The following is a 22980-nucleotide window of genomic DNA, read 5'->3' as shown; positions in this document are numbered from 1 at the left end:
CTAAACGTGTCTTGTCTTGTCTTGTCTTGACTAACTGGTGTGTGCCTAGCCTAACATCAGACAGATTTCACTGCTATAATAGTGAGTTTCAATTCAAACTGTCAGCATTGATTGAATGAGAAGCATTAATGCTATTCATTGGGAATGTTGACAGTTTAAAGTGAATCTGTTTAAAGTAAATAGTGGTGCTGCCGTAATAGAGCAGTGAGCAGTGAGAGTGAGTCCCTGGCCGCCATAAATTGGATGTAATAGTGAAGTTGTGCATCGAGCACCATCTTGCCTATAATCAGGTGCAATGCATGAGCATGTAGTGACTTCATTGGAGGAGAAAATCGAACCAACTAGTAAATGTGCTGCACTGTAATATTATGCAATTGAATGGTTATACCGGATTACGGGTTTCGATTTACTTTCAAATTTCCATGTAGAATAGAATATAATATTTTGTTTGTGTTTGTTCCCTTGAAACATACAACTATCAGTATATTAATATCTCAGAATCAATGTGGATTAAAATTTCCATGTATGAAAACTCCTCAACAAATTGCTTGGTAATGATTAATGAGATATTATTCTCATAATAATATAGTATTTGGAGTACGTTCAAAATGGTAGTTTGTTTTCACAACATCTTATTCACTTGCAAATCAGGATTAAATGTGAGAGAAACAAACGTTCATGGTCAAAATTTATGGTTCGGAGTAATTAAAGACAATATGTAAAAGGGAGTAGAAAATGTTTCATTTACCATAAATCAAACTCGAAACATACGCCTTTAGGACTATTTGATCTGGACATTTTTTGGTTCGCTAGAAAGCTTACGTAATTGGTTCATTAATTGAATTAATTATAATTTATTTTAATAGCGCGTCAAATTTTGTACACTTGATACAACTATTGAATATGCACACTAGTAGTATTTATTGCCACAAATGTATTTCTTGATTTCTATACAGTAATTTTTCCGCGAACTGTGAATATGATGTTATTGGTTCAGTGAATACAAATCATACTGCACTTATATAAACTTATAGTTTCAGTGCAGTCTGAATTTTCAAGGCAAATTTCATTTGCAGTGAGATTTTAAACTATAGTTTTAATAGCTAAAAAACTATAGTTTTAATAACGGCTCTAAACTTATAGAATCACTTAGATTCGTAAATTTCACTAACGCTGTGGCCTACTTGTATTCTTCAAAACCAACTTGATTTAATAAAATTGATCTTATAATAATACAACTGCCCAATACCAGGTTATAAAATGTGACTGGTTTATCCTTGAGTATGGTATCTTATTTAATTCCATATTCTAAAATCCATATTGAATCTAGCATTTTTATCAATGTCCTTCTAGCAATAAGTGTTATCAATGCTGTTGGCCTAATCATTGACAATAATGAATCATTGACAATAATGCATCATTGACGTACCCAATTCGATAATCTCTGACTCATGCTTATCAGCGATTCATTGCATTTGCTATTTCCTATAAGTTTTATGGCAGTTTATGTCTGTTGAACGATTTGATTTAATCGGTTCATGGACGCTTTTAAGATATCGCATGTTATTGAAATGCGACCTAGGAAATTATTTTTTTGTTCGTTTTTAATAACATAATCCGTTCTCGGTTAATCCGTTCTCGGTCACCCAAAATTGTTGTGATTTACTGATAGATGAAGTTGATGTATGAGTTATTTTAATAACTTATTTTGATATAAACTGCAACAACTGTCATATATGTAAGTTATGATATAAATTATAGCTCAAGTTTGAATTTTGCTGAAAATGATGTAATTTTAAATAAAAAATACAAAGAATTCGGTCCTCTTCGAAATATTTATTAATGATCAACTTGAATCCCAATAAGTTTGATATACAAGTAAATGTCAAAAAATTATTGTTTTTAAAATCAAATCAAGTTTTGCAAGTATTGTGAAAGTCTCTCACTTGTGCTTTTCTTGCATTACCTAATTATCTTGGAATAAAACCAATATGGATTCTCTTTCATGAATTTCAATGGAAAATCCAAGTTCAAGCACCTTTCACGTTGTTTAAAAAGTTGATGAGATAATTTCTAGAGCACTTGAGCTCAAATATGACTCAGAACTTCGATTCTATATTATCTCTATCAAATTGATTTCAATTCTGAATCAGGCCTACTTCAAGTAAATTCGATATGGATTTGTTAATAAGTTCATAGACACTTGTAGCGCCTTACACAGTTGAATTTTTGCTTGAAAGATTCCGTATTTTCTTGAGTGTCGGAAAAACCAATGAAGATTATTTTAATGTATCAGGTGTAATAGAAATACATATTAAAATAGGATAGAAATGCATTTCCTAATGTATGATAGAAAGCACATTCAAATAAGTTGAATTATGAGAGTTTCCATGAAATGTCGAATAATACCGTAGGCTACTCCTTCGTGTTTCATGTTTGAATCACTGCATAGTTATTATCTCCCATCATTTTTCTGTGGGCCGAATGTTCTAATTGCTACTTCCCTATTGGCGCATCCTGTTGCGTCAATTATTTCATGTTAGACTTCTATACAATGCAATTCAGCGTTGAAATACCGCACTATATTACAGGAAACAAAATTAAATAACATTTTTTATTTTAAGATGCATAGAATTGTTCAATCTCTGAATATTTCGAGCTTTTACTAAATATTATATGATAACACTGTGCATGATCATTCAAAAGGCACACCAGTGTTTAATGTTGAGGCAGGCCTAGGCCACCAACTCAAGTTCTGTCGTAAATTTGTCAAACTCTTTAAATAAGGATGATATAATCATGCCACATTGAGTGAAATTGAAGAAAGTTAGAAGTTACATGATTTTGTTGTTTTAGAAATAAAATACTATTCCTATTAATGTTTCTAATTTTCCCCTATACATTGTGCTTGGAGTATGAAATGTTATTCCAATCTATAATTTAAAAAAATGTAATCTCACATTTAAATACCTACATGCCATGTGAGCAAGTCAAGCGCCCGCTCCAAAAATGTTGTAATTTATTGTAAATAAATAACTCGCTCTTCACTATGTACGATTATTCCTCCCCCAGAGGGCACTTTGCCATGGGGTGAAAATGCTTACAATGATTTGCTTTCGATACTGTTTTTATGGAATAATTGTATAATGGTCATTTATTTATTTTTTATGCACGATTATTTTTTCCTCTAAATTCGCCCGGCTCACATTTCACTGTCATCTACACGCACCTTGAAAGTGTCACTCCTCTCACCCCATTCTATATTATTTATTTAATCGTGGATACAATCAAAAATCATATAAAATATGATTGGGTAGGAACAGCAGGCATGGCCCAAAACTATTATAGCTACTGAATAACATGTCCAAAAAATAGGTTATGACTGTTTCTACTGAAAAAAGTTCAAGTTCAATATTAGTCCAAAAATATATATGAGGTGGAAATTTTGAATTTAGAAGAATTAAAACTACAAATTATAGTTATATTATATTACACTAAATCACTGCACCTTGAATTAATTAAGTTATTTTATAAAATTTTGAAGCCAAAACACACACAAATTTTCACTAAGAACAGCTTATTATCTGCAACATCTTTACCCCTGTATCAATTCCCATTACATTGTCTGTAGATTTTCGATAATTTGAATATTTTATTTCGATTTGTTTGCAGTGGATGCCCCCGCCACAATCACAACTGCAGAAGGACGCCGATGAACAGATAGCCATTGACCTGGGAGATGAGTACGAGGAGGCTCTCAACGATGCCACACAAGAAGAAATCATTGACTTAGCCGGTAAGCTTCCTATTTTCAATTTCAACTATCCAGTTTTCCATTTCACTCATGTACTGTTTGTGGAATCACTATATAAGTAGTCGTATTTACCGAACAAAAATCTAACGTTGTATGTATGCTCTCATTGAATGATGAATGGATTCAAGACGAGGTGCATCAATTAGAGTCTCCTCACTTGTTTCTTGAGGATAATTTCCACATAATACAACGACTTGTGGCTTTAATGTGTAGTCAACATCTCAATGATATTGCTACTGATATTTGATACTTTTCTGAAATGCAATTATATAATACTTTTACGAATAGCCTACATTTAGAAATTATATAAATGTTCGAATTTTTCACGCCAAACTAATCTCGTGTTAGTGAATATGCTTTCACTAATATAAAATGATTTTCTAAAATAAAATAGTCACTTTTTAAAATGCTTGGAAAATATTTTGATTTTTCAATTATTCGCACGGCAGAACTACAACTCATCCACAATTAGTACAAAGAGATAAATGCAATTGGGAAGGGATGACAAGGCTGAAGAGCAACCTTGACCGAGGTTCACATCGCCAAGTGAAAGAGCGCCACTCGACAAAATTATCTTTGATAATTGCAATAAATTACTAAGGCTTTCCACTAACGATAGGGCAAGCATGATTAATATGTGTGTACACACGTCGTCATCATAGCAAAAGGCTTCGAACAACATTTTTTGAGGCTAGGTTTTAGTATCTTTGATTTTTGTAGTTTATTTTTTCTTCGCTGCTCTATTTGAGGTTAAATTATTTTGTATCATAATTTGTAATTTCCAGTAGTTTATTCATTATTATTGGTTGTTCATTCTGTGTTAGAAGCCTCTAGCTGATGACAAAACATGCATCATGAACAAGTGTGTGTGTATGTTCCTGCAACAGGACAACAAGTGTGTCCCATCTTGAGTAGTCAGCCTAATGGTATCAGCCTAATCAACTGATTATATCTGTATTTTTACAGAAACGGTAAGATACAGATATAAAAAGATTGGCATCAGCTGATTAAAAGTCAATTGCTCATGTTCGCGGCGCGTAAGTCTGTACGCACCTTTAGACTCAACTCATACTTACGCGACTCAGGTCGAGAAGAGACTCGACTCTAGTCGAGAGCATGTATTTCCAAATGGTGACACTCAGACCAGTCGACTCTAGTCTCCGCGACTGTCACCATTTGAAAACACATGCTCTCAACTAGAGTCGAGTCTCTTCTCGACCTGAGTCGCATAAGTGTGAGTTGAGCCTTTCTCATTCTGTAGTTTGATTTGTTGATTCTGTTGTTATGTTTGATGATTGTACCTGACGATGTCAGTATTTGTAAAAATGCTCATGACAATAAAGAATGATTTGAATTGATGCTTGATGATTGCAATAAGTGACTGATGGTTGCAATAAGTGTTGAATGGTGTTTGGTGTTGCAGCAATCCTGGGTTTCCACTCGATGATGAACCAGGAGCAGTACCACGCGTCGCTGCTGAACAAGGGCCAGCCAATCGGCCTGGGTTGGGACGGCGTCACCAAGGCGTCGCAGCCGAAGGCATTCCCGGCCGACCCGCCCAACGCCACCGACGTCGACAAGACCATCCAGCAGGTCGGCGATGACGACCACAACCTCGTCGACCTCAACTGGAACAATATCAAGGTGAGCTTAGGTGAAGTTGGTCGACATCATTATACAGAGTGAGTCATATGTATGGGAACCCTTTGATAAATTGGAGACTGTTGTAGATATAATACTGTACTTTTCAGGATAAGTTATTGGTCAAATACTCTACCTTTTGACGTACAACTGAATTTCAACCCCTCATAATGGAGTGACTTAGGGGTTGTAACTCGAATATTTTAAATGTATACAATGGATACAATGTATAAGAACAGTTTTATCGATGCCATCTTTCTCGTTTTCAAAAAGCCTTTAGAATGATGTACCACACAGTGGATGTTTACATTTAAAATATTCGAGTTACAACCCCTAAGTCACCCCCTTAAGAGGGGTCAAAATTCAGTTGTACGTCAAAAGGTAGAGTATTTGACCAATAACTTATCCTGAAAGTTACAGTATTATATCTACAACAGTCTCCAATTTATCAAAGGGTTCCCATACATATGATTCACTCTGTATATACAGAGTATATAGTGATTAGTGAGTATTTAGTGTATAGTGAGGTCCACGTTATAATGACAGTATTTGATAAACATTGGTGTTGCTATTCTTGTCTATCATTCGACAAAGCAGATAGCGCTATCCTTTTCTACCGCTGCAACGTTGCTATATCGTCTTCTAAAAATGTAGAAATATGATCAATTACCGAAATATTTAATATGAATTATGAAATAATATATTAATTATTATTGAACGAAAATCCACATTAAATGCTGTAATTCACCCCGAAGACTTCTGCTACTCCAAATATTGACAACAGGGTAAACAGCTAGTATTGAAAAATGAGCGCTACTATTCAAAAATATTATTTGTCAGCCCGGGAATCGAACCCAGTACCTCCTAATTGCCGGTCAGGAATGCTTACCCTTACACCAAACTGACAATCTCTGGATAGCAGGGCTCATTTTATACGAAGCCATAGCGGCAAGCCAGTCTACAGATGGGAAAAAATATATTAACCTTTTCAATCGGGAGTAGCGGTCACCCTTCCAACGGGGTAACAAGCACATGATTCATAACTTATCTAAGTGATAGCTTATCAGCTCGACCACTGAGTCAAACCGCTCCCCAGTCAAGAATCATGCGCCTGACTACTCCCGTTGGAAGGGTGACCGCTTGAGCCAATAACTCTGATTATGATTCATGGTTGTAGAATCACTTTCCGGTGGTTTGGAACCCACCTAAAACTGTAGGTTCATTCATCTCTCCTTGTTATCCGCCTCATCACTAACGAACAAGCCTAGAGTTTTTGTGGGCATCACCCTCGGAAAAAATAATATAAAAATATATTTTCTTGACGGATAAAGTATAACTAATTATTTTAAACAAGATTTAACAGTTAGTATTACATCAGATATACCGGTATCAGCTATCCTCTATAGAAGGCAGTGACAAGGCCCACCAACAAAAACTTGGGGTGCAATGTTGACACTTTGTTTTCACAATTTATGCTTAATATTCATCTTAATGATTAATATAAAATAAATGATTAAAATAGAGAATAGCGGCTGTAGATTCAGTGATCGATTCTGGGATGATCAAGAATCGTTCATACAGCCAATTAAAGAATGATTTGAATTGATGCTTGATGATTGCAATAAGTGACTGATGGTTGCAATAAGTGTTGAATGGTGTTTGGTGTTGCAGCAATCCTGGGTTTCCACTCGATGATGAACCAGGAGCAGTACCACGCGTCGCTGCTGAACAAGGGCCAGCCAATCGGCCTGGGTTGGGACGGCGTCACCAAGGCGTCGCAGCCGAAGGCATTCCCGGCCGACCCGCCCAACGCCACCGACGTCGACAAGACCATCCAGCAGGTCGGCGATGACGACCACAACCTCGTCGACCTCAACTGGAACAATATCAAGGTGAGCTTAGGTGAAGTTGGTCGACATCATTATACAGAGTGAGTCATATGTATGGGAACCCTTTGATAAATTGGAGACTGTTGTAGATATAATACTGTACTTTTCAGGATAAGTTATTGGTCAAATACTCTACCTTTTGACGTACAACTGAATTTCAACCCCTCATAATGGAGTGACTTAGGGGTTGTAACTCGAATATTTTAAATGTATACAATGGATACAAGTAGCATAGAACAGTTTTATCGATGCCATCTTTCTCGTTTTCAAAAATCCTTTAGAATGATGTACCACACAGTGGATGTTTACATTTAAAATATTCGAGTTTCAACCCCTAAGTCACCCCCTTAAGAGGGGTTGAAATTCAGTTGTACGTCAAAAGGTAGAGTATTTGACCAACAACTTATCCTGAAAGTTACAGGACAGTATATCTACAGTATTATATCTACAACAATCTCAAATTTATCAAAGGGTTCCCATACATATGATTCACTCTGTATGTACAGAGTATATAGTGATTAGTGAGTATTTAGTGTATAGTGAGGTCCACGTTATAATGACAGTATTTGATAAACATTGGTGTTGCTATTCTTGTCTATCATTCGACAAAGCAGATAGCGCTATCCTTTTCTACCGCTGCAACGTTGCTAGATCGTCTTCTAAAAATGTAGAAATATGATCAATTACCGAAATATTTAATAATTATGAAATAATATATTAATTATTATTGAACGAAAATCCAAATTAAATGCTGTAATTCACCCCGAAGACTTCTGCTACTCCAAATATTGACAACAGGGTAAACAGCTAGTATTGAAAAATGAGCGCTACTATTCAAAAATATTATTTGTCAGCCCGGGAATCGAACCCAGTACCTGCTAATTGCCGGTCAGGAATGCTTACCCTTACACCAAACTGACAATCTCTGGATAGCAGGGCTCATTTTATACGAAGTCATAGCGGCAAGCCAGTCTACAGATGGGAAAAAATATATTAACCTTTTCAATCGGGAGTAGCGGTCACCCTTCCAACGGGGTAACAGGCACATGATTCATAACTTATCTAAGTGATAGCTTATCAGCTCGACCACTGAGTCAAACCGCTCCCCAGTCAAGAATCATGCGCCTGCTACTCCCGTTGGAAGGGTGACCGCGTGAGCCAACTACTCTCAATATGATTCATGGTTGTAGAATCACTTTCCGGTGGTTTGAAACCCACCTAAAACTAGGTTCATTCATCTCTCCTTGTTATCCGCCTCATCACTAACGAACAAGCCTAGAGTTTTTGTGGGCATCACCCTCGGAAAAATAATTTCAAAATATATTTTCTTGACGGGTAAAGTATAATTGATTATTTTTAACAAGAATTAACAGTTAATTATAGCTGATATACCGGTATCAGCTATCCTCTATAGAAGGCAGTAGCAAGGCAGATCCCCCACCAACAAAAACTTGGGTTGCAATGTAGACACTTGGTTTTCACAATTTATGCTCAATATTAATCTTAATGATTAATATAAAATAAATGATTAAAATAGAGAATAGCGGCTGTAGATTCAGTGATCGATTCTGGGATGATCAAGAATCGTTCATACAGCCAATTAAAGACATTCATGGGGCATTTCCGAGTTATTTTGTGATTAATTCAGTATGAACTTTGTATTAAACTCATCTTCGAATTAAAATTTTTTTAAATGATGGAATAATTCATAGTGAAAATGAGTGTTGGATTAATTATTATAGAAAATAGTTGTACTCTTCTTATACTTTTTTTACATAAAAACGACTAGTTTCATTCTCGTGTATGAAAATGGCATGAGTGCTTATAACTAGTTGTGTTTATGTAAACAAGCATGAAAAAGGTACCAGTAATTTCTATAATAATCATACAATCCAAGTAGCCCTATTAAAATACTTTATTAGAGAGTTGGATTATTATTTGTTATTGACGTCTTCGTTCTTATTTGTTGCAGAACATCTCGGACGAGAAGTTTGAACAGCTGTTCTCTGCGTTGGGAGACAACACACACCTCGAAACACTGAGTCTGGTCAACGTGAACCTGAATGACCGCACCGCCATCAAACTGGCGGACGCCATCGAGAAGAACAACACATTGCGAGTACTCAAGTCAGTATCTAAACTTCACTTCTGCCCTAGATTAATCTATCTATCATAACCAGTTTTATTTTCCGACTATTTCATTTTATTTCAATTGATATGTAGTTGAAGACATTCATGTGTGTTGCTAAATCCGCAGGGTTTTCTGCAGATAGGAGCTACTTGTACCTTGAAATTTGTCTTATAACACTAGTAGTTCTGTGAACAGTAGACCTCGCGCTCAGTAAGTTACATTGACCTGTTGTTATGTTTTCTCAAAAATTATTAAATAATTTATCAATTTAAAATGGCTAGAAAAAATCTTAAATAAACATAGAGCTTTCTGTCCTATCGTACCGTGACGTGTCGTCCCGGAATGTGAGTGTGAGCGCTGTTATCAGGTGTGGCTGCAACTGTCTACAAAGTTGATAAAAAGATACATTTTCAAGATGTTCGATGTTTTTAAACGGGTAGTATTATAATCAACTGTCTACTAACGTTGATGGAAAGATATATTTTCAAGATGTTCGATGTTTTTGAACGGGTAGTATAGTCCACTAGACAGCTAATTTATCTATATATATAAAAGCGAAATGGCACTCACTCACTGACTGACTGACTGACTGACTCACTCACTCACTCACTCACTCACTCACTCGCATAACTAAAAATCTACCGGACCAAAAACGTTCAAATTTGGTAGGTATGTTCAGTTGGCCCTTTAGAGGCGCACTAAGAAATATTTTGGCAATATTTTAACTCTAAGGGTTGTTTTTAAGGGTTTAAAGTTCGTCTTTCAGCATGTATATTCTTCTTCTCCCAATCTCTTAATTATAATTGAAATTTCCATATCATATGTTACTATAGAGCTATAATCTAGATAGAGTACCTCTTCGAAACAGTTGTTAACTGGCAACTAAATTAATAATTTTGTCAGGTTGGCATTAAGTTGAGTTGACTTTGTTAGGTTGGCACCAAGTTGAAGATTTAAATGCATGTATCGCGGAAAAATTGATTGGGCACTGCTACTTCAATCCTGGGAATATTATATTACTAGCCGTCAGGCTCGCTTCGCTCGCCATATCCGTTTAGCCTGGACCCCCGACTTGATTGTCCTAACATGATAAAAATGCAGGCGAGCGAAGCGAGCCTGATAATCTCATTCTTGGACGATCCAGTCGGGGGTCCAGGGGGCGGAGCCCCCTGGCTAGACGTATATGGCGAGCGAAGCGAGCCTGACGGCTAGTGATGAATAATTCTAAAGTCTGATTTTTACGGTAATATTGGCGTTCAAAGGAGACTCCTTTTCCTTTTGTATTATCCTTAAAATGCAAAATTTCAAAAAAACCGTATGTATACGTCGACGCGAAATTCAAAAAGGAACATACCTGTGAAATTTCATGAAAATCTATTGCTACGTTTCGCTGTAAATGCGGATCATATAAACAAAAATATAGACATATAAACATAAAGAGAAATGCAAAACCGTCGACTTGAATCTTAGACCTCACTTCGCTCGGTCAAAAATTATAATTTTTCAATTCAAACTAGATATTTAAAAAAAAAACTTTTTTTCTGGTAGAATTCTAAGTCAACATCAACGTAACTTTTCAACTGTCAATTTATTTTAATAATCCTTACAAAAGAGTGCAATTCAGTGCATCTTATTGGCAAATGTTGTGTCGATTCCTGCTGGCAATTACTCATATCTTCATGACCTCTTAAATTCGATACTTGAATCACAATCAGGTCTCAACATTTGTTCATATTTTTATGTGTTTCGATTTCAGCGTTGAAACAAACTTCATCAGTCCTGTAGGCATAGTTCATCTCGTGAAGGCCCTCCTCAACCAAAAGGTTATCGAAGAGTTCAGGGCATCTAACCAGGTTAGTATTTTTCGCTTTCCTCAAAATTTTCTAACAAAAAATAATATAATTCTTTTTCTCTATGTTTTTCATTCCAATTTGCTAATGTGTAAGTCAATAAATCCTGTATGTAAATAGATAAATCGTTTCAATTCAAATGAATGACTGAATGCATGTCGGTGTGACAAAATTGTGTCAATTCATCGCAGCTCGGAATGGATCAAGACATCATCTTAAATTTGTTCTTTGATGAACAATTTGTCTAGTAGACGAGGTGATATTGTGGTAGACAATCATAGTGAATATAATGTCTTATAACTTCAATTTATTTTTTTTAGAAATATTGACTACCATAATAATTGTGACTGAAGTCGGTTCTGGGAGATGATAGACTACGTAAACAAAATTATGTGTGTGAGAGTGGATCTTGGAGCAGCAAAACCGACTTACAGTAACAATCCAAACAGCTTTGTCTTAGATTGCCGAATAATCACAGTACCTGTCCCAGTAGCAATAAAAGCATTTATAATTCTATTTGTTGTATTTCTTCTGTTTTGTGTATACTATTCGCTGTTTTTTTAGAATAGAAAATACTTTATTCATCAGATGTAAGAACTACATTAGAACAGTGTCAATAAATTACAATATAAATATAAATAATTAGGCTAGCTTAGCAAGTTTATATATAGACAAAAAAGGTTTCGTCAAAAATCAATGTTGAACTCATGAAAAGAATACAGCGACAATTTGACCAGATATTCCTTCAAATTCTTTGTAAACTTTCTTGGATCTTTTAATATTTGGAGACTGCTTGGTAACTTTACAAAACACTTCTTACCTCTGTATTTGTTTTTTTCGTAAAAAGATCTAATCTGTGCCTCTCTATTATACGACCAAACCTTGTATTATAACCGTGAATGTTATTTCTCAAGTTTGTGTCACCATTTTCTTGTTGAAAAAGACTATTACATCATATATGTATTGTCCATATATTGTGAAAATTCCTATGTCTGAGAAAGCTAATTTTACAGAATCAGTTCTATTGAGGTTTAGCATAATTCTTATTGCTCGTTTTTGCTGTTTTAGAATTTTATCAAGGTTACTTTTAATTTTACTGTCATATATGCAGAGACCGTATGATAGATGTGCATGTACTACTGAGTGGTATATTGATTTTAATATTTGAATATTACATAAACTGGACATTCAACGCAATGCATATAGACTTGGGGAAATTTTTTTCACTACATTGGCAACATGATTATCCCACGAAAGGTTGCTATCTATTAACAGACCAAGAAATTTAGTTTGATATTCATAATGTAAAAGCGTGTTATTCATAGCTACGCTTGGCCAAGCTATGCTTGTTTTCATTAGTTATTGTTTGAATTGACGTTTTAATGCATTTGACGAACTCTTTTACCACTGCAATAGAACATTTATCCATTGTGAACTGATATTTACAAGTCGAGCAAATAGAAGCTTATTATGAGTAATCACTTTTATACGCTTACACTTAAACGCAAAACTTGGTTGGAAAGAGGAAGAAATTTCCAATAAAATAGCTTCATTCATATAGCTTCTTGTTTATAAATGAAAATAGAAATCTATTTCTATTAATCTATTTCATCATGTGTATGATAAGTTATGTTCAATGGGTTCAATCTAATAGAATCTATAAGGATTAAGTTATTAACATTTTGTCAATAACTTTGGTGTAAACGCAGCTTTTATTCACATGTTTCGGCGGCTATATGATGCTATTATTATGACTTGATAATGGCATCATATAGCTGCCGAAACATGTTGTGACTAAATAATTCTAAAAAGGGTACTTGGATTTCTATTTTCATTTATATTGAAGAGTAGCCCTAAAGAAAAAAGACAACTTCTTGTTTTTTATGAGCGTCCAAACTGTTTGAAATTTGGCTTTGAACTCGTCGAATGTACTTTTTTAATTTCCTTTTGATTGATGGTTTTCTAGTTATTGAACATTTTCATTAATATCGAAATATTGAATCTCAAAAACTAAGGTTGATATAAGAAAATTTTACTGGACATTTTTTGTTGTAAATTTCATGTAGAATCTATGGTTTTCGGCTGTTACACCTTTCGTGGGGCATCCTGCATATTTCAGTATGGCTATAATGTGGCTATGGAATAACATGATTATATTGTTGCAAATCAGTAACAACTAAGAAATTTGTATCATAGGTTACAAATTAATACTAATACTTTAAATTTGTTGATGTACTATATGGTGTAACCATTCTTTTTCACTATAATTTCAACACTAATTTCAAACTACTTTCGAAGTAGAACAAGCACTCTAGTTATGATACAGGTCGAAACGATCGTAACTACCAGAAGTAAGTTCTTTTTCTACTTCAAAAATGTTTTAAAATCCATGATAATAGAAATGGTTCATTGTACGAATAATAGTCATTTCAATGTGTGTTTGTGTTGGCAGCGATCTCAAGTTCTGGGCAACAAAATTGAGATGGAGATCACGAAGCTGATAGAGCAGAACCCGACCATCCTGCGACTCGGTCTGCATCTGGAGTACAACGATGCTCGGCACCGCATCGCCACCCACCTACAGCGAAACATCGACAGGAGTCAGTATCCAAAACTATCTTACTCAATAAATATAAACAAAAATCTCAAATCCAAAATATCTCGGTCTTTATAATTAAATATTTTTTTCACAAAAACTAAATCTCAAAAACTCAGAAGTATCAATCTATTTTCTTTCAAAAATCAACTTAAATATAGCTAAATTCAATTATTTCAGACCCAAAATCTCTCGGAAGGAGTCAGTATCTAAACTCAAGAGAAAATCAACATAAATATAACCAGATTTCTAAACTGTTTTCAGTATCTAAGCTCTTTCGAAAATCAACATAAATATAACCAGATTTCTACTATTGCAGACACAAAATCTCCTGACAGGAGTCATTATCTAAACTTTAAATCATTTCATATTTTCTTTTAGAAATCAATTTGGATATAACCAAATTTAAACTATTTCAGACCAAAAATATCTCCTATTTATCCATTATCTAACTAAATTACTCTTATCTCTTTTTAGTATCACGATAAATCAAACTGCATTTCAACTAGCAACTTTTGTAGGCTTATTCTTTAGGAATGATACTAAAAACTTGTTAAATGAACAAAATGATTTAAACGAGTCGATATAACACATATTTTGAAATAATTTTGATGAAAATTGATGTGTCCTTACTGAATTTCTCAAATGCTTGAAGCCTGATACATTTATTTTTAATCAATGTTTAAAATTAAGGAAAAATTATGTCTCTTTTAATCAATTATTTGTGCAATCAATTATGCAGGTTCCAACTGAATTTTAACTATTCCAAGCCTAGAGATCTTCCTCTAAATAAACAATATTATTATCTTCTTGAATAATCACGATAAATTAGACAGATCCAAAGTCTAAACTATATTTTAGCATCATCTTTCAACAACTTGATTTTTGTAGCAAAGTTGCGATTATTATAGTCTACATTGGACTATTTCGTTCAGACTATTTGATTAGATTTTCAAATGTAAATGTAACAATAAATATAAATAATATTAGATTATTGTTCTATAATGAATAATAATGTCCCCAATATTGAGAGCATTTCTCATTTCATATTGAAGAATTTTTTCAACAAATTCAGAAGAGTAGGCCTATATGGACTTTTTTCACAAATCTTGATGAGATTACTCTTATTTCAGCAACAAGCATGATAATTAACTTTTTATTGTTTACGCTGCCTTAAAACTATAATAATAATTGATTAAGCAATATGTGTCATTCTTTCCTATTTTAAGCTTCAGCCGAGACTATAATATTCTGCTCCTGGTGATGTCTCATACTATTTTTCTTCAATAATATTGTTTTGCTATGTATTTAATTTTCTCTATGTGATTTGAACATCTATTTTTAATCTATGTCTATGTTATAATATCTGCTTTTAACCGTTTTTAACAGGTGATTGTGTCAGCAGCTATGCTTCTTCTATATTCTTCTAACAAATACTTCTCTTTCAGCTTTTGTCCCCAATTTAATAATTTTCTTCCAGCTTCTGCCCCCAGTTTTATAAAATTGTTTCTATTGAAATTTCCGGACCGGTAAGGAGGCAAATCCTCCTTGTAGGAGGATTAAATGTAGATTATTTGTTTAGATCATTATTGTTCTTTATATTAGTATTTTATGCAGTTCTTCGGTTTTGTATGAATGTTTTTAGATGTATTCTTAGATTTATTTAGTTTGTAAGATAATGATAGTTACTAATCATCCATCTGCTTTATAGTTAAATCTAAATATTTATTTCTTCATGTGATAGGAATTATTCTATTGACTTATCCTATTTTAGTTTTATCTCTTGGATTATTTTCCACCTTTCATCAGACCGTTTCTTGGAAGGCATCTGTTAAGAGATAAGTTGTATTATCTTTGAGTAGGTTTGGTTCGACTATTTTGTTCCTAAAATGAATTGCAACTATCCCATTTCTTTATATTTTATGTTAATCGAATTTGTATTCCTAGTAGATTTTGTCCTCTCAGTCTTGTTAATTTGTTTTACAACATTTTTTCAATGTAGTACTAGAACCCATTCCTCTCATTCATCAATTTATTAAATTATTGCATTTTCACTTTTTTCCTGTACATTGTAGTTATTGAAGTTTTTCATATTCCAAAATCATAATTAGATTTTTGTGAGTATCTTAATCATATTCTGTATTATCTTTGTATTCCTAATTGTATTGTAAACATTTTAAGTATGTATGACTGGTGTTACGTTTGTGAATGATTGAAGTGTATCCCCCCCTCACTGTGTAGTAGAATTCTTATTTGACAACAACTAGTTCTTCATTTTCTAATCTCATGCATATGTGTGGATGTTTGAAATATTTGTAGAATATTTTTTCTCCCTCATTGTCAAATTTTAACAATGATATCTGTAAGTCTATAACTAAGATTTGATACATTTATTTTTATATCAAAATATAAATAGTGGCCGTACGAAGAGTACAATCATTATAAAGCATAATGATTTGGCATTAGCATAAAGAATTGAGCTATTCGCATTAACCATTGCTTTAGAGAAATCTATACTCGAGCCTTTGTTCGTACACAAAGGATCTTATAATCAGATTCTTGAATAATGATTTTTAAATCTTCATAACAATAAAGTTCTTTGAAAAATAATAATCTTCACTGTATTGTAGTTATCATACAAACAACATGGTCACATGTAGCCTACATGTAAAATTATATGAATTAATTTGTTATTACGTTTCAAACTTCACATTCAAAACATGCTTTTATCAAGTATTGATCAATAGCTATAAAATACAGTAATGCCATGCCAATTTCATACGTGTATCTTAAAAAATCAAATCCACAAATTTTTTTCATATGTATTCATGAAGTTGAATTTTCCATTCCTTTCTGAAACAAAAAATACATAATGAATTGCATTGATATTCATAAATGATTATAATATAATTATTAAACAAAATGGTTTTATATTCACTATAAATCAAACTTTCACCATGACATTTTTTTGGGTTTTAAATTTTCAAAAAGTGTGATCACACTTTCAGTGAATGACACATGAGCCAAATTAGTAAATCTTCTCAAGAACTTCAATTTCCTATGCTACCATAATACATATTTATTTTCAAAAGTGTCACAGTTACAAGCTAGTTTAGTCATTGATTGATGAAAAAGTGACGTTAATTCACTTTCAAACTTGAGTTCTTGACCAATCGTCATTCATACCTTATAATAATTTAATTTATTTTGAAACTCTAGTTCTAGTTCATTCATTTATGATTCATTTATTTTATTCACTCTGAATTTAAGTTGATAATTCATTCATTGTAGTGATGTTGGTTCACTCTAATGTGATCATTCATATATTCATTTTTAAAGTCCATCATCATTGAATCATGTTGACCATTTAATCATTTAATCATAGATATGCGCGCACTAAGGAAGGCGACCGCCCTGGAGACAGAGGCCTCGTTCACTCTGGGTCGTCAGCAGGATGGCTCGCTGCACATTATTGCTCAGGCTTAGCTGATAGATGATGATAATTTGTAGAATTATGGTGTAATCACGCGTAGATCATTGTGAGTGTGACCAGATTTGGTTGGTGGTTGGCTCCTCCTTGTTGTATGACTCCTTGTTGTAGTTGAGTTGGTGTGTGTGCAGTTGTGGAAAAGCGTGTTTTGGAACTGGTGGTCATGTCGATTTTTCGAAAAAGTGAATTTAAAATGAGAATAATCTGGATGATAAATTTGATCGTAGAATTGTAATTATCAGAATGAAGTAGAATTGGAATAATCAGAATATGTTTTTTAAGAATTTGAATTTTTTTATAATCTTGCCGACCTTTGATTAATACTGTGAACTCGATGTAATGAATTTCTAGAAACTAATCGTGAAATTTATATAATGGATGAAAAATTAAGGTTCTACTGGACGGAAGTAAACTGTCCTTTTAAATTTTGCAAATATCTTGGAAAACTTTACTACTAAATGAAAGTTAAAAGCATGCTAATCCTTAGTGGTTTTGCATCTTGACTAGGTAGAAAAGATAGTAATACAGATAATTATAAAGAAATTTACAGATAATAGAACAGCTAATTATGTACTAAAGAAGAGTATCAGTGATAGAATAGAGCTGTTATTACTTAGTATTTTTTATTATTGGAAACCAGGAGCTTGTTTCATAAACAATTGAGTAGGTCATCCTAAGAATATAATTATCAGATAGGTAGGAAATATTAATGAATGATATTCTATTCCAGAATCCAATACGACTTGAATCTATCAAGTTGAATTAGAGTTCACCTCAATTTAGTGCTCGTTCTGAGATCGAATACTGTTATATAGTGTTCTCTCCGGATATATTTATGTTTTTTAAAGGATTTATCGTTCTGTAACGAAATGCCATACGCCTCATGTAAATAATAAGAAACATAATAACTTTGAAGAATTTGAAACAAATTAAGGTACTTTTCTAAATAAAAATGTTATTTAATTGACATGATAACTGTTCCATAGCACTCTACTGTTCTCCCCCCCCCCCACAGGACGGAATCTGATCTCAGATTGTTGGGTGGCAACTCTATTTATCCGAGTGATCCTTGCTCTTTTATTTCATTAGTGATGTACTGTGAAAAAGGTGATGGAGAAATCACATGCGTTTTATGCTTGATGTGGCAGTTTTTTTTATTCCAAGAAATGTGACTGTCACTTGATATTTTTAAATCGTTTGCATTTTTTTTTGTTCAAAAATTTGCGAAGTTTCCCAAAGAAATAGAACTTTGAATTGTTTGAATAACTTGAGCACACCATGTATAACAGGTATGTGATTTGTCCTGCCTTCTTTCTTAGTTTAAAACTTCTGTATCGAATATATACAATTATGTAAATGTGTATAATATTATCCTTATTTTTGTATTTTGAAGGATCTAGATTTTTAGTGAGTCTGGAGATTTCCTTGGGAATTATATTCTCAAACTTTCTCTTACCTAGGTGTTAGTTTGTACTTTTGTATTCAAAATTTGAAACTAAAATTCTAAGTGGTAGATTTGCATAGTTTTCAATCTTTATTGCTAATCTCTATTTCTATTTCCATATTAGTTTCCACCATTGGAAAAACTTTATTTAAAAAAGGTTTCCCTCCATATTTCTATTTAAATCAAGTCTACCAACTTCAGATTCCAATCTGGTTTATTGTAATTATATATTGTATATAATTTGAACCCACAATTTGGAAATATGTGTATTCGATTATTATTAATTAATTATTGTGAAAATCAATTTACCCTCAATTGGATTTTATAGAATGAATATTGTTTTTTGTTGTGGACGAATAGTACGGAAGGATCTTAAGCTGAGGCTTCAATTCAGATTCTTTAATACTCTCAAGAGGAAACACAATCTGAATTAAAGAGTTTCTCGCTGCAAATAAATTTGTACAGGTAGAGGAAAATTAAACAATTTTCCGGAAATAAATTTTTATGGGTTTTCAATTTTATTCTGCTTATCTAACTTCTTCTTTTTCCACTGTTTTCTAATGCTTTTTCGCTACATTCGAAATAGTTTTATTTCTCCATACAATAAACTCCAATCTACTCAGGACCGAACTAGTATAAATATAGTTAGTCCTGATCTAGAACATGAACAACACAGATGATAATATTGAAGTAATCTCATTTTTTCTAATGTATAATACAATAATGCAGATAAGTTACTGCCAACAATTACTATTATGAATTACAATTCATGCTCAAATCACTTTCTGATGAAAATTTAACGACTAATAGGTAGATGTTTTCAACATTTAAATTCTTATTGAATATTCTAATTTTTTTAACCTCTAGTACGATAGTTCAGTGAATAGGCATAATTTTTAGTTTACATTTTATTTTAGTTTATGATTCTTTTAATAGATTAATTTTAATTTTCTTGACAATTTTTCCTATTTTATCGTCTGTTTACTTTTTACTCTTTAGTCTATTTCCAATTAATTTTATCTTGCTCTAACTTTCATGCAACTAACAAAAACCCAAGCTAAACTCATTCCAATTGAGCCCAAAGACCACTCATAGATTGTTTTTGGTTTTAATTTTGTTTTGAATTGATTTTCGTATATTTTTTGAGCTCTTAAGACAGCACTGACTTAATAGAAAATATAAACATAAGCTGTTGATTATTTTCATTTTCGATCTACAAATCGTACTTCGTTACAGAAAAATATATTTATGTTTTAGAATAATTAGAAAACCACAAACATAAATTCTATTAAAATCCCCAACATCTTTCTATCTTTCCTCTTTACATTTTTTTAATCATTGAAATTCCCAAAAATCCTTCCATTCTTCCCTTTTTTCATTTTGTATCTGAATATTTTCTTATAATTCAACAAACCTGGCGATTTGGACTTCCAATATTCTTTATTTTTTGATTGTATACGAAATTTTTATCTAGGAAGGTATCGTGAGAAAGAGTCTAATTTGATAAGTACGATCTCATTGCTGTTTATACTGTGTGCGATCTGAACTGCCTATGTAAATGCTGTATTTATTTGTACAAATGATTCGTTTTTGCAATGTTCAAAGAGTTTTCATGGTTCAAATTGATTCCGTTTTTACCTAAGATTAAATGACTTATCAACTTTGTAGATAGTCTACTACAATGATTTTATAGAAGTTGTAGTCTGCAGTATGATGTAAGTGACTTATTTCAATAATATTAATCAACATACTAATATGCTTTTTAACATCGTGATGTCTTTTTCAGTGCCATCTTGAAACATGTGTGTGTGTTTGTGTTCTTGAATTTTAATCTTACTATTTTCTCATTAATTTTTTCAAGTGTTTCACTTTTTTAAACGATATATTCTCTAATAATATTACTGATACTGAAATATTGCAATGCTTATGCTTCAATTATCCCCATTCAAGACCAATCCAAAGTAATCTACTGTGGTATTCAGTTTCCTGAATGAAGAATAAGTTATCATTTATAGGCTCATTCTCATTAACTAATTTATTCGGCAAATTAAGTAAATTCTGCAAATTACCCCGATATTCTCAAGGAATTGACACATATCCAGTGTTCATTATTCCCAGCATGACTCTTCATGTGAAACATACTATTTTTAAACGGAATAATTCTTGTTATTCGTGTCCACTTATTGTTTTCTGTGACTCTATTAATGGAGTAATTTGTTTGAATAAGCATTGTAATTTTTCCAATCAATGATTCCTATACTAATGAAAGCACGTTGTTTTGCGTTTATTGCATCTAGCCTCGATCTGAGTCCCAGTGAAAATTACTTACCATTTTCCATGAATTAAATTTATTAGAAAAGCTATTCAATCTGATTTTTTGCTGCCAACAACGGGCTTTTTACATTTTCTGCTCAATTTATACCACTGTATCAGTTTTAATTGTATATCCTGTAACATGAAATACTTCTCTAATAAATAATTGAAGAAGACCGAAATGAGTATAGTTTTATATGAAGTCTTCATTAATTTCAAAAGTTATAAAATAATATCATTTGAAATTTATCATTCATGTTTCCAATAATTATAATGAACTCATTCAAAAATGATATGAAAACACAATTTCCATTTAGAATCATCATGCTCCAACTGATTATTCTGATGAAGGATCACTTTGAAGGATCCCCGTTTTACTTTTGAATCCATATATTTTTGGTAAAGTTGGCAGCAGTGATAATATTTTTGTCAAGTTGGTATAACTGATGTTTTTATTGCTTTGATTGCAGTACGTCAGAGCCGTCTGGGAAATACCTCCTCATAGGCCCAAGTCCAATAGGTATTAACTAGCCAATTGATTTTATCTAGCATTTAGTCAATACAGCACTAGCCGGCAGATGCTTCTAATCGTCTCTATTATTTGTTTCATGCTTCTTTTCCTTCTTCTTTGGTCATGATTCACGCTTTAAATAATAATTTATTCATTTCCACGGCTTTTGTGATCTCAGTTGGGTTTGGTCTATCTTTTCTATTATTTCGCTTCTTTCAACCAGATATTCGCTTCCTTCAAGTTTCTGCTGATACAGTATCATCGTTATTTAAACTATAAGCCCATTCTAAACCTTTCTATATAGTGAACTCGATATTCTTTTGATAATTCAAACAAAACAATCATACAGCTTAGTTGATAACACTAGAACGTTAATAGTTGAATATTTGCTTACTATGATTTTAAGATGTTTTATTTTTAATTAATGATTGTAAATTTTGAAATAAAAAAGTAAAACATCTATAGATTTTTCGAAAAACGCTTCCGAATTTTCCATTGGAGTTTTTTTTTAATATATTCAGTACATCATTGGCTTTGTTCTAATATGCGTTTTTCTCGATTAATGCCAAAATATACAAGTTATCGAATTTACAAAAAATGTTACTTTTTTATTTATAAACGATATGGGAAATAAAATGCTTTAGTTTGGAAAGATACATTTTTTGAATTTTTAAGAGTAGTTCTGTTAATATAGTCAAAACCGTTTATGATCTGGAAAGAAAACGGAGTTAGCACTTCAAAGCCCCATAACTCGCGTATTAGACCACTCAAAAAGTGGTTGCCACTTTTTCTCACTCTTATAATGATCTTAACAATTATATTTAGAAAGATTATCTAATTTGAATAAAAAAAAATCGACCGAACACCCTTAACTAGGGTGAGGCTTAGAAAATACATGATTTAGTCAAGTAAGCTCTTAGTTCAAGGAACATAATCATCCATAATTGCGATCATTGATTGACATTAATTATTACTGTATAGAAACACTGTTTTACGTTTGTACAAAAAAGTTATTTCAAATTATTCCTGTGTTATAGATAATTATATTAAGTTACTGCATGTGTATGGGGTTAAGGACTTGTTCAAATTATTATCAAATTTGTTCAATGTTATTTCATTTTCATTTATATTTTCCCTGGTTCTTCACTTGGTTACGAATTCCTCTTTCACTCACTATACTTGTTTCTTTGTTCAGCAAAATTGTTTTTTGTCTTCTTCTACAATAAGAAGTAAGTGGTATGTCATAGCAATGCTTGATGTTTGAAATAAAAAATACAATAGATCAGCAGCTAACTTCAAAC

The 22980-nt window shown here is 32.7% G+C and overlaps 1 protein-coding gene across 22 annotated transcripts in view; it reads left to right on the top strand.

Annotated features, from left to right (window-relative positions):
• Positions 1 to 22980, top strand: part of LOC111043394 (tropomodulin) — a 141375-nt gene that overhangs the window by 115042 nt on the left and 3353 nt on the right. For 5 of the 22 annotated variants that reach the window (XM_039434890.1, XM_039434887.1, XM_039434900.1 and 2 more), the window contains 7 exons: positions 3673 to 3796; positions 5238 to 5458; positions 9317 to 9471; positions 11232 to 11328; positions 13778 to 13925; positions 17307 to 17460; positions 21639 to 21688. In XM_039434890.1, the coding sequence (XP_039290824.1) occupies positions 3673 to 3796; positions 5238 to 5458; positions 9317 to 9471; positions 11232 to 11328; positions 13778 to 13925; positions 17307 to 17407 (846 nt within the window). In that variant the 3' untranslated portion in view covers positions 17408 to 17460; positions 21639 to 21688. Of the gene's footprint in view, positions 1 to 3672; positions 3797 to 5237; positions 5459 to 9316; positions 9472 to 11231; positions 11329 to 13777; positions 13926 to 17306; positions 17461 to 19215; positions 19321 to 21638; positions 21689 to 22980 lie in introns of all 22 variants that reach the window. The other 17 variants (XM_022328337.2, XM_039434899.1, XM_039434898.1 and 14 more) reach the window with 5 other exon arrangements.

This window comes from Nilaparvata lugens, chromosome 8 (genome assembly GCF_014356525.2).
Source record: "Nilaparvata lugens isolate BPH chromosome 8, ASM1435652v1, whole genome shotgun sequence".
Classification (NCBI taxonomy): Eukaryota; Metazoa; Arthropoda; class Insecta; order Hemiptera; family Delphacidae; genus Nilaparvata; species Nilaparvata lugens.
The sequence above is the reverse complement of the archived record's forward strand: the minus strand, read 5'-3'. Positions and strand labels throughout refer to the sequence as shown.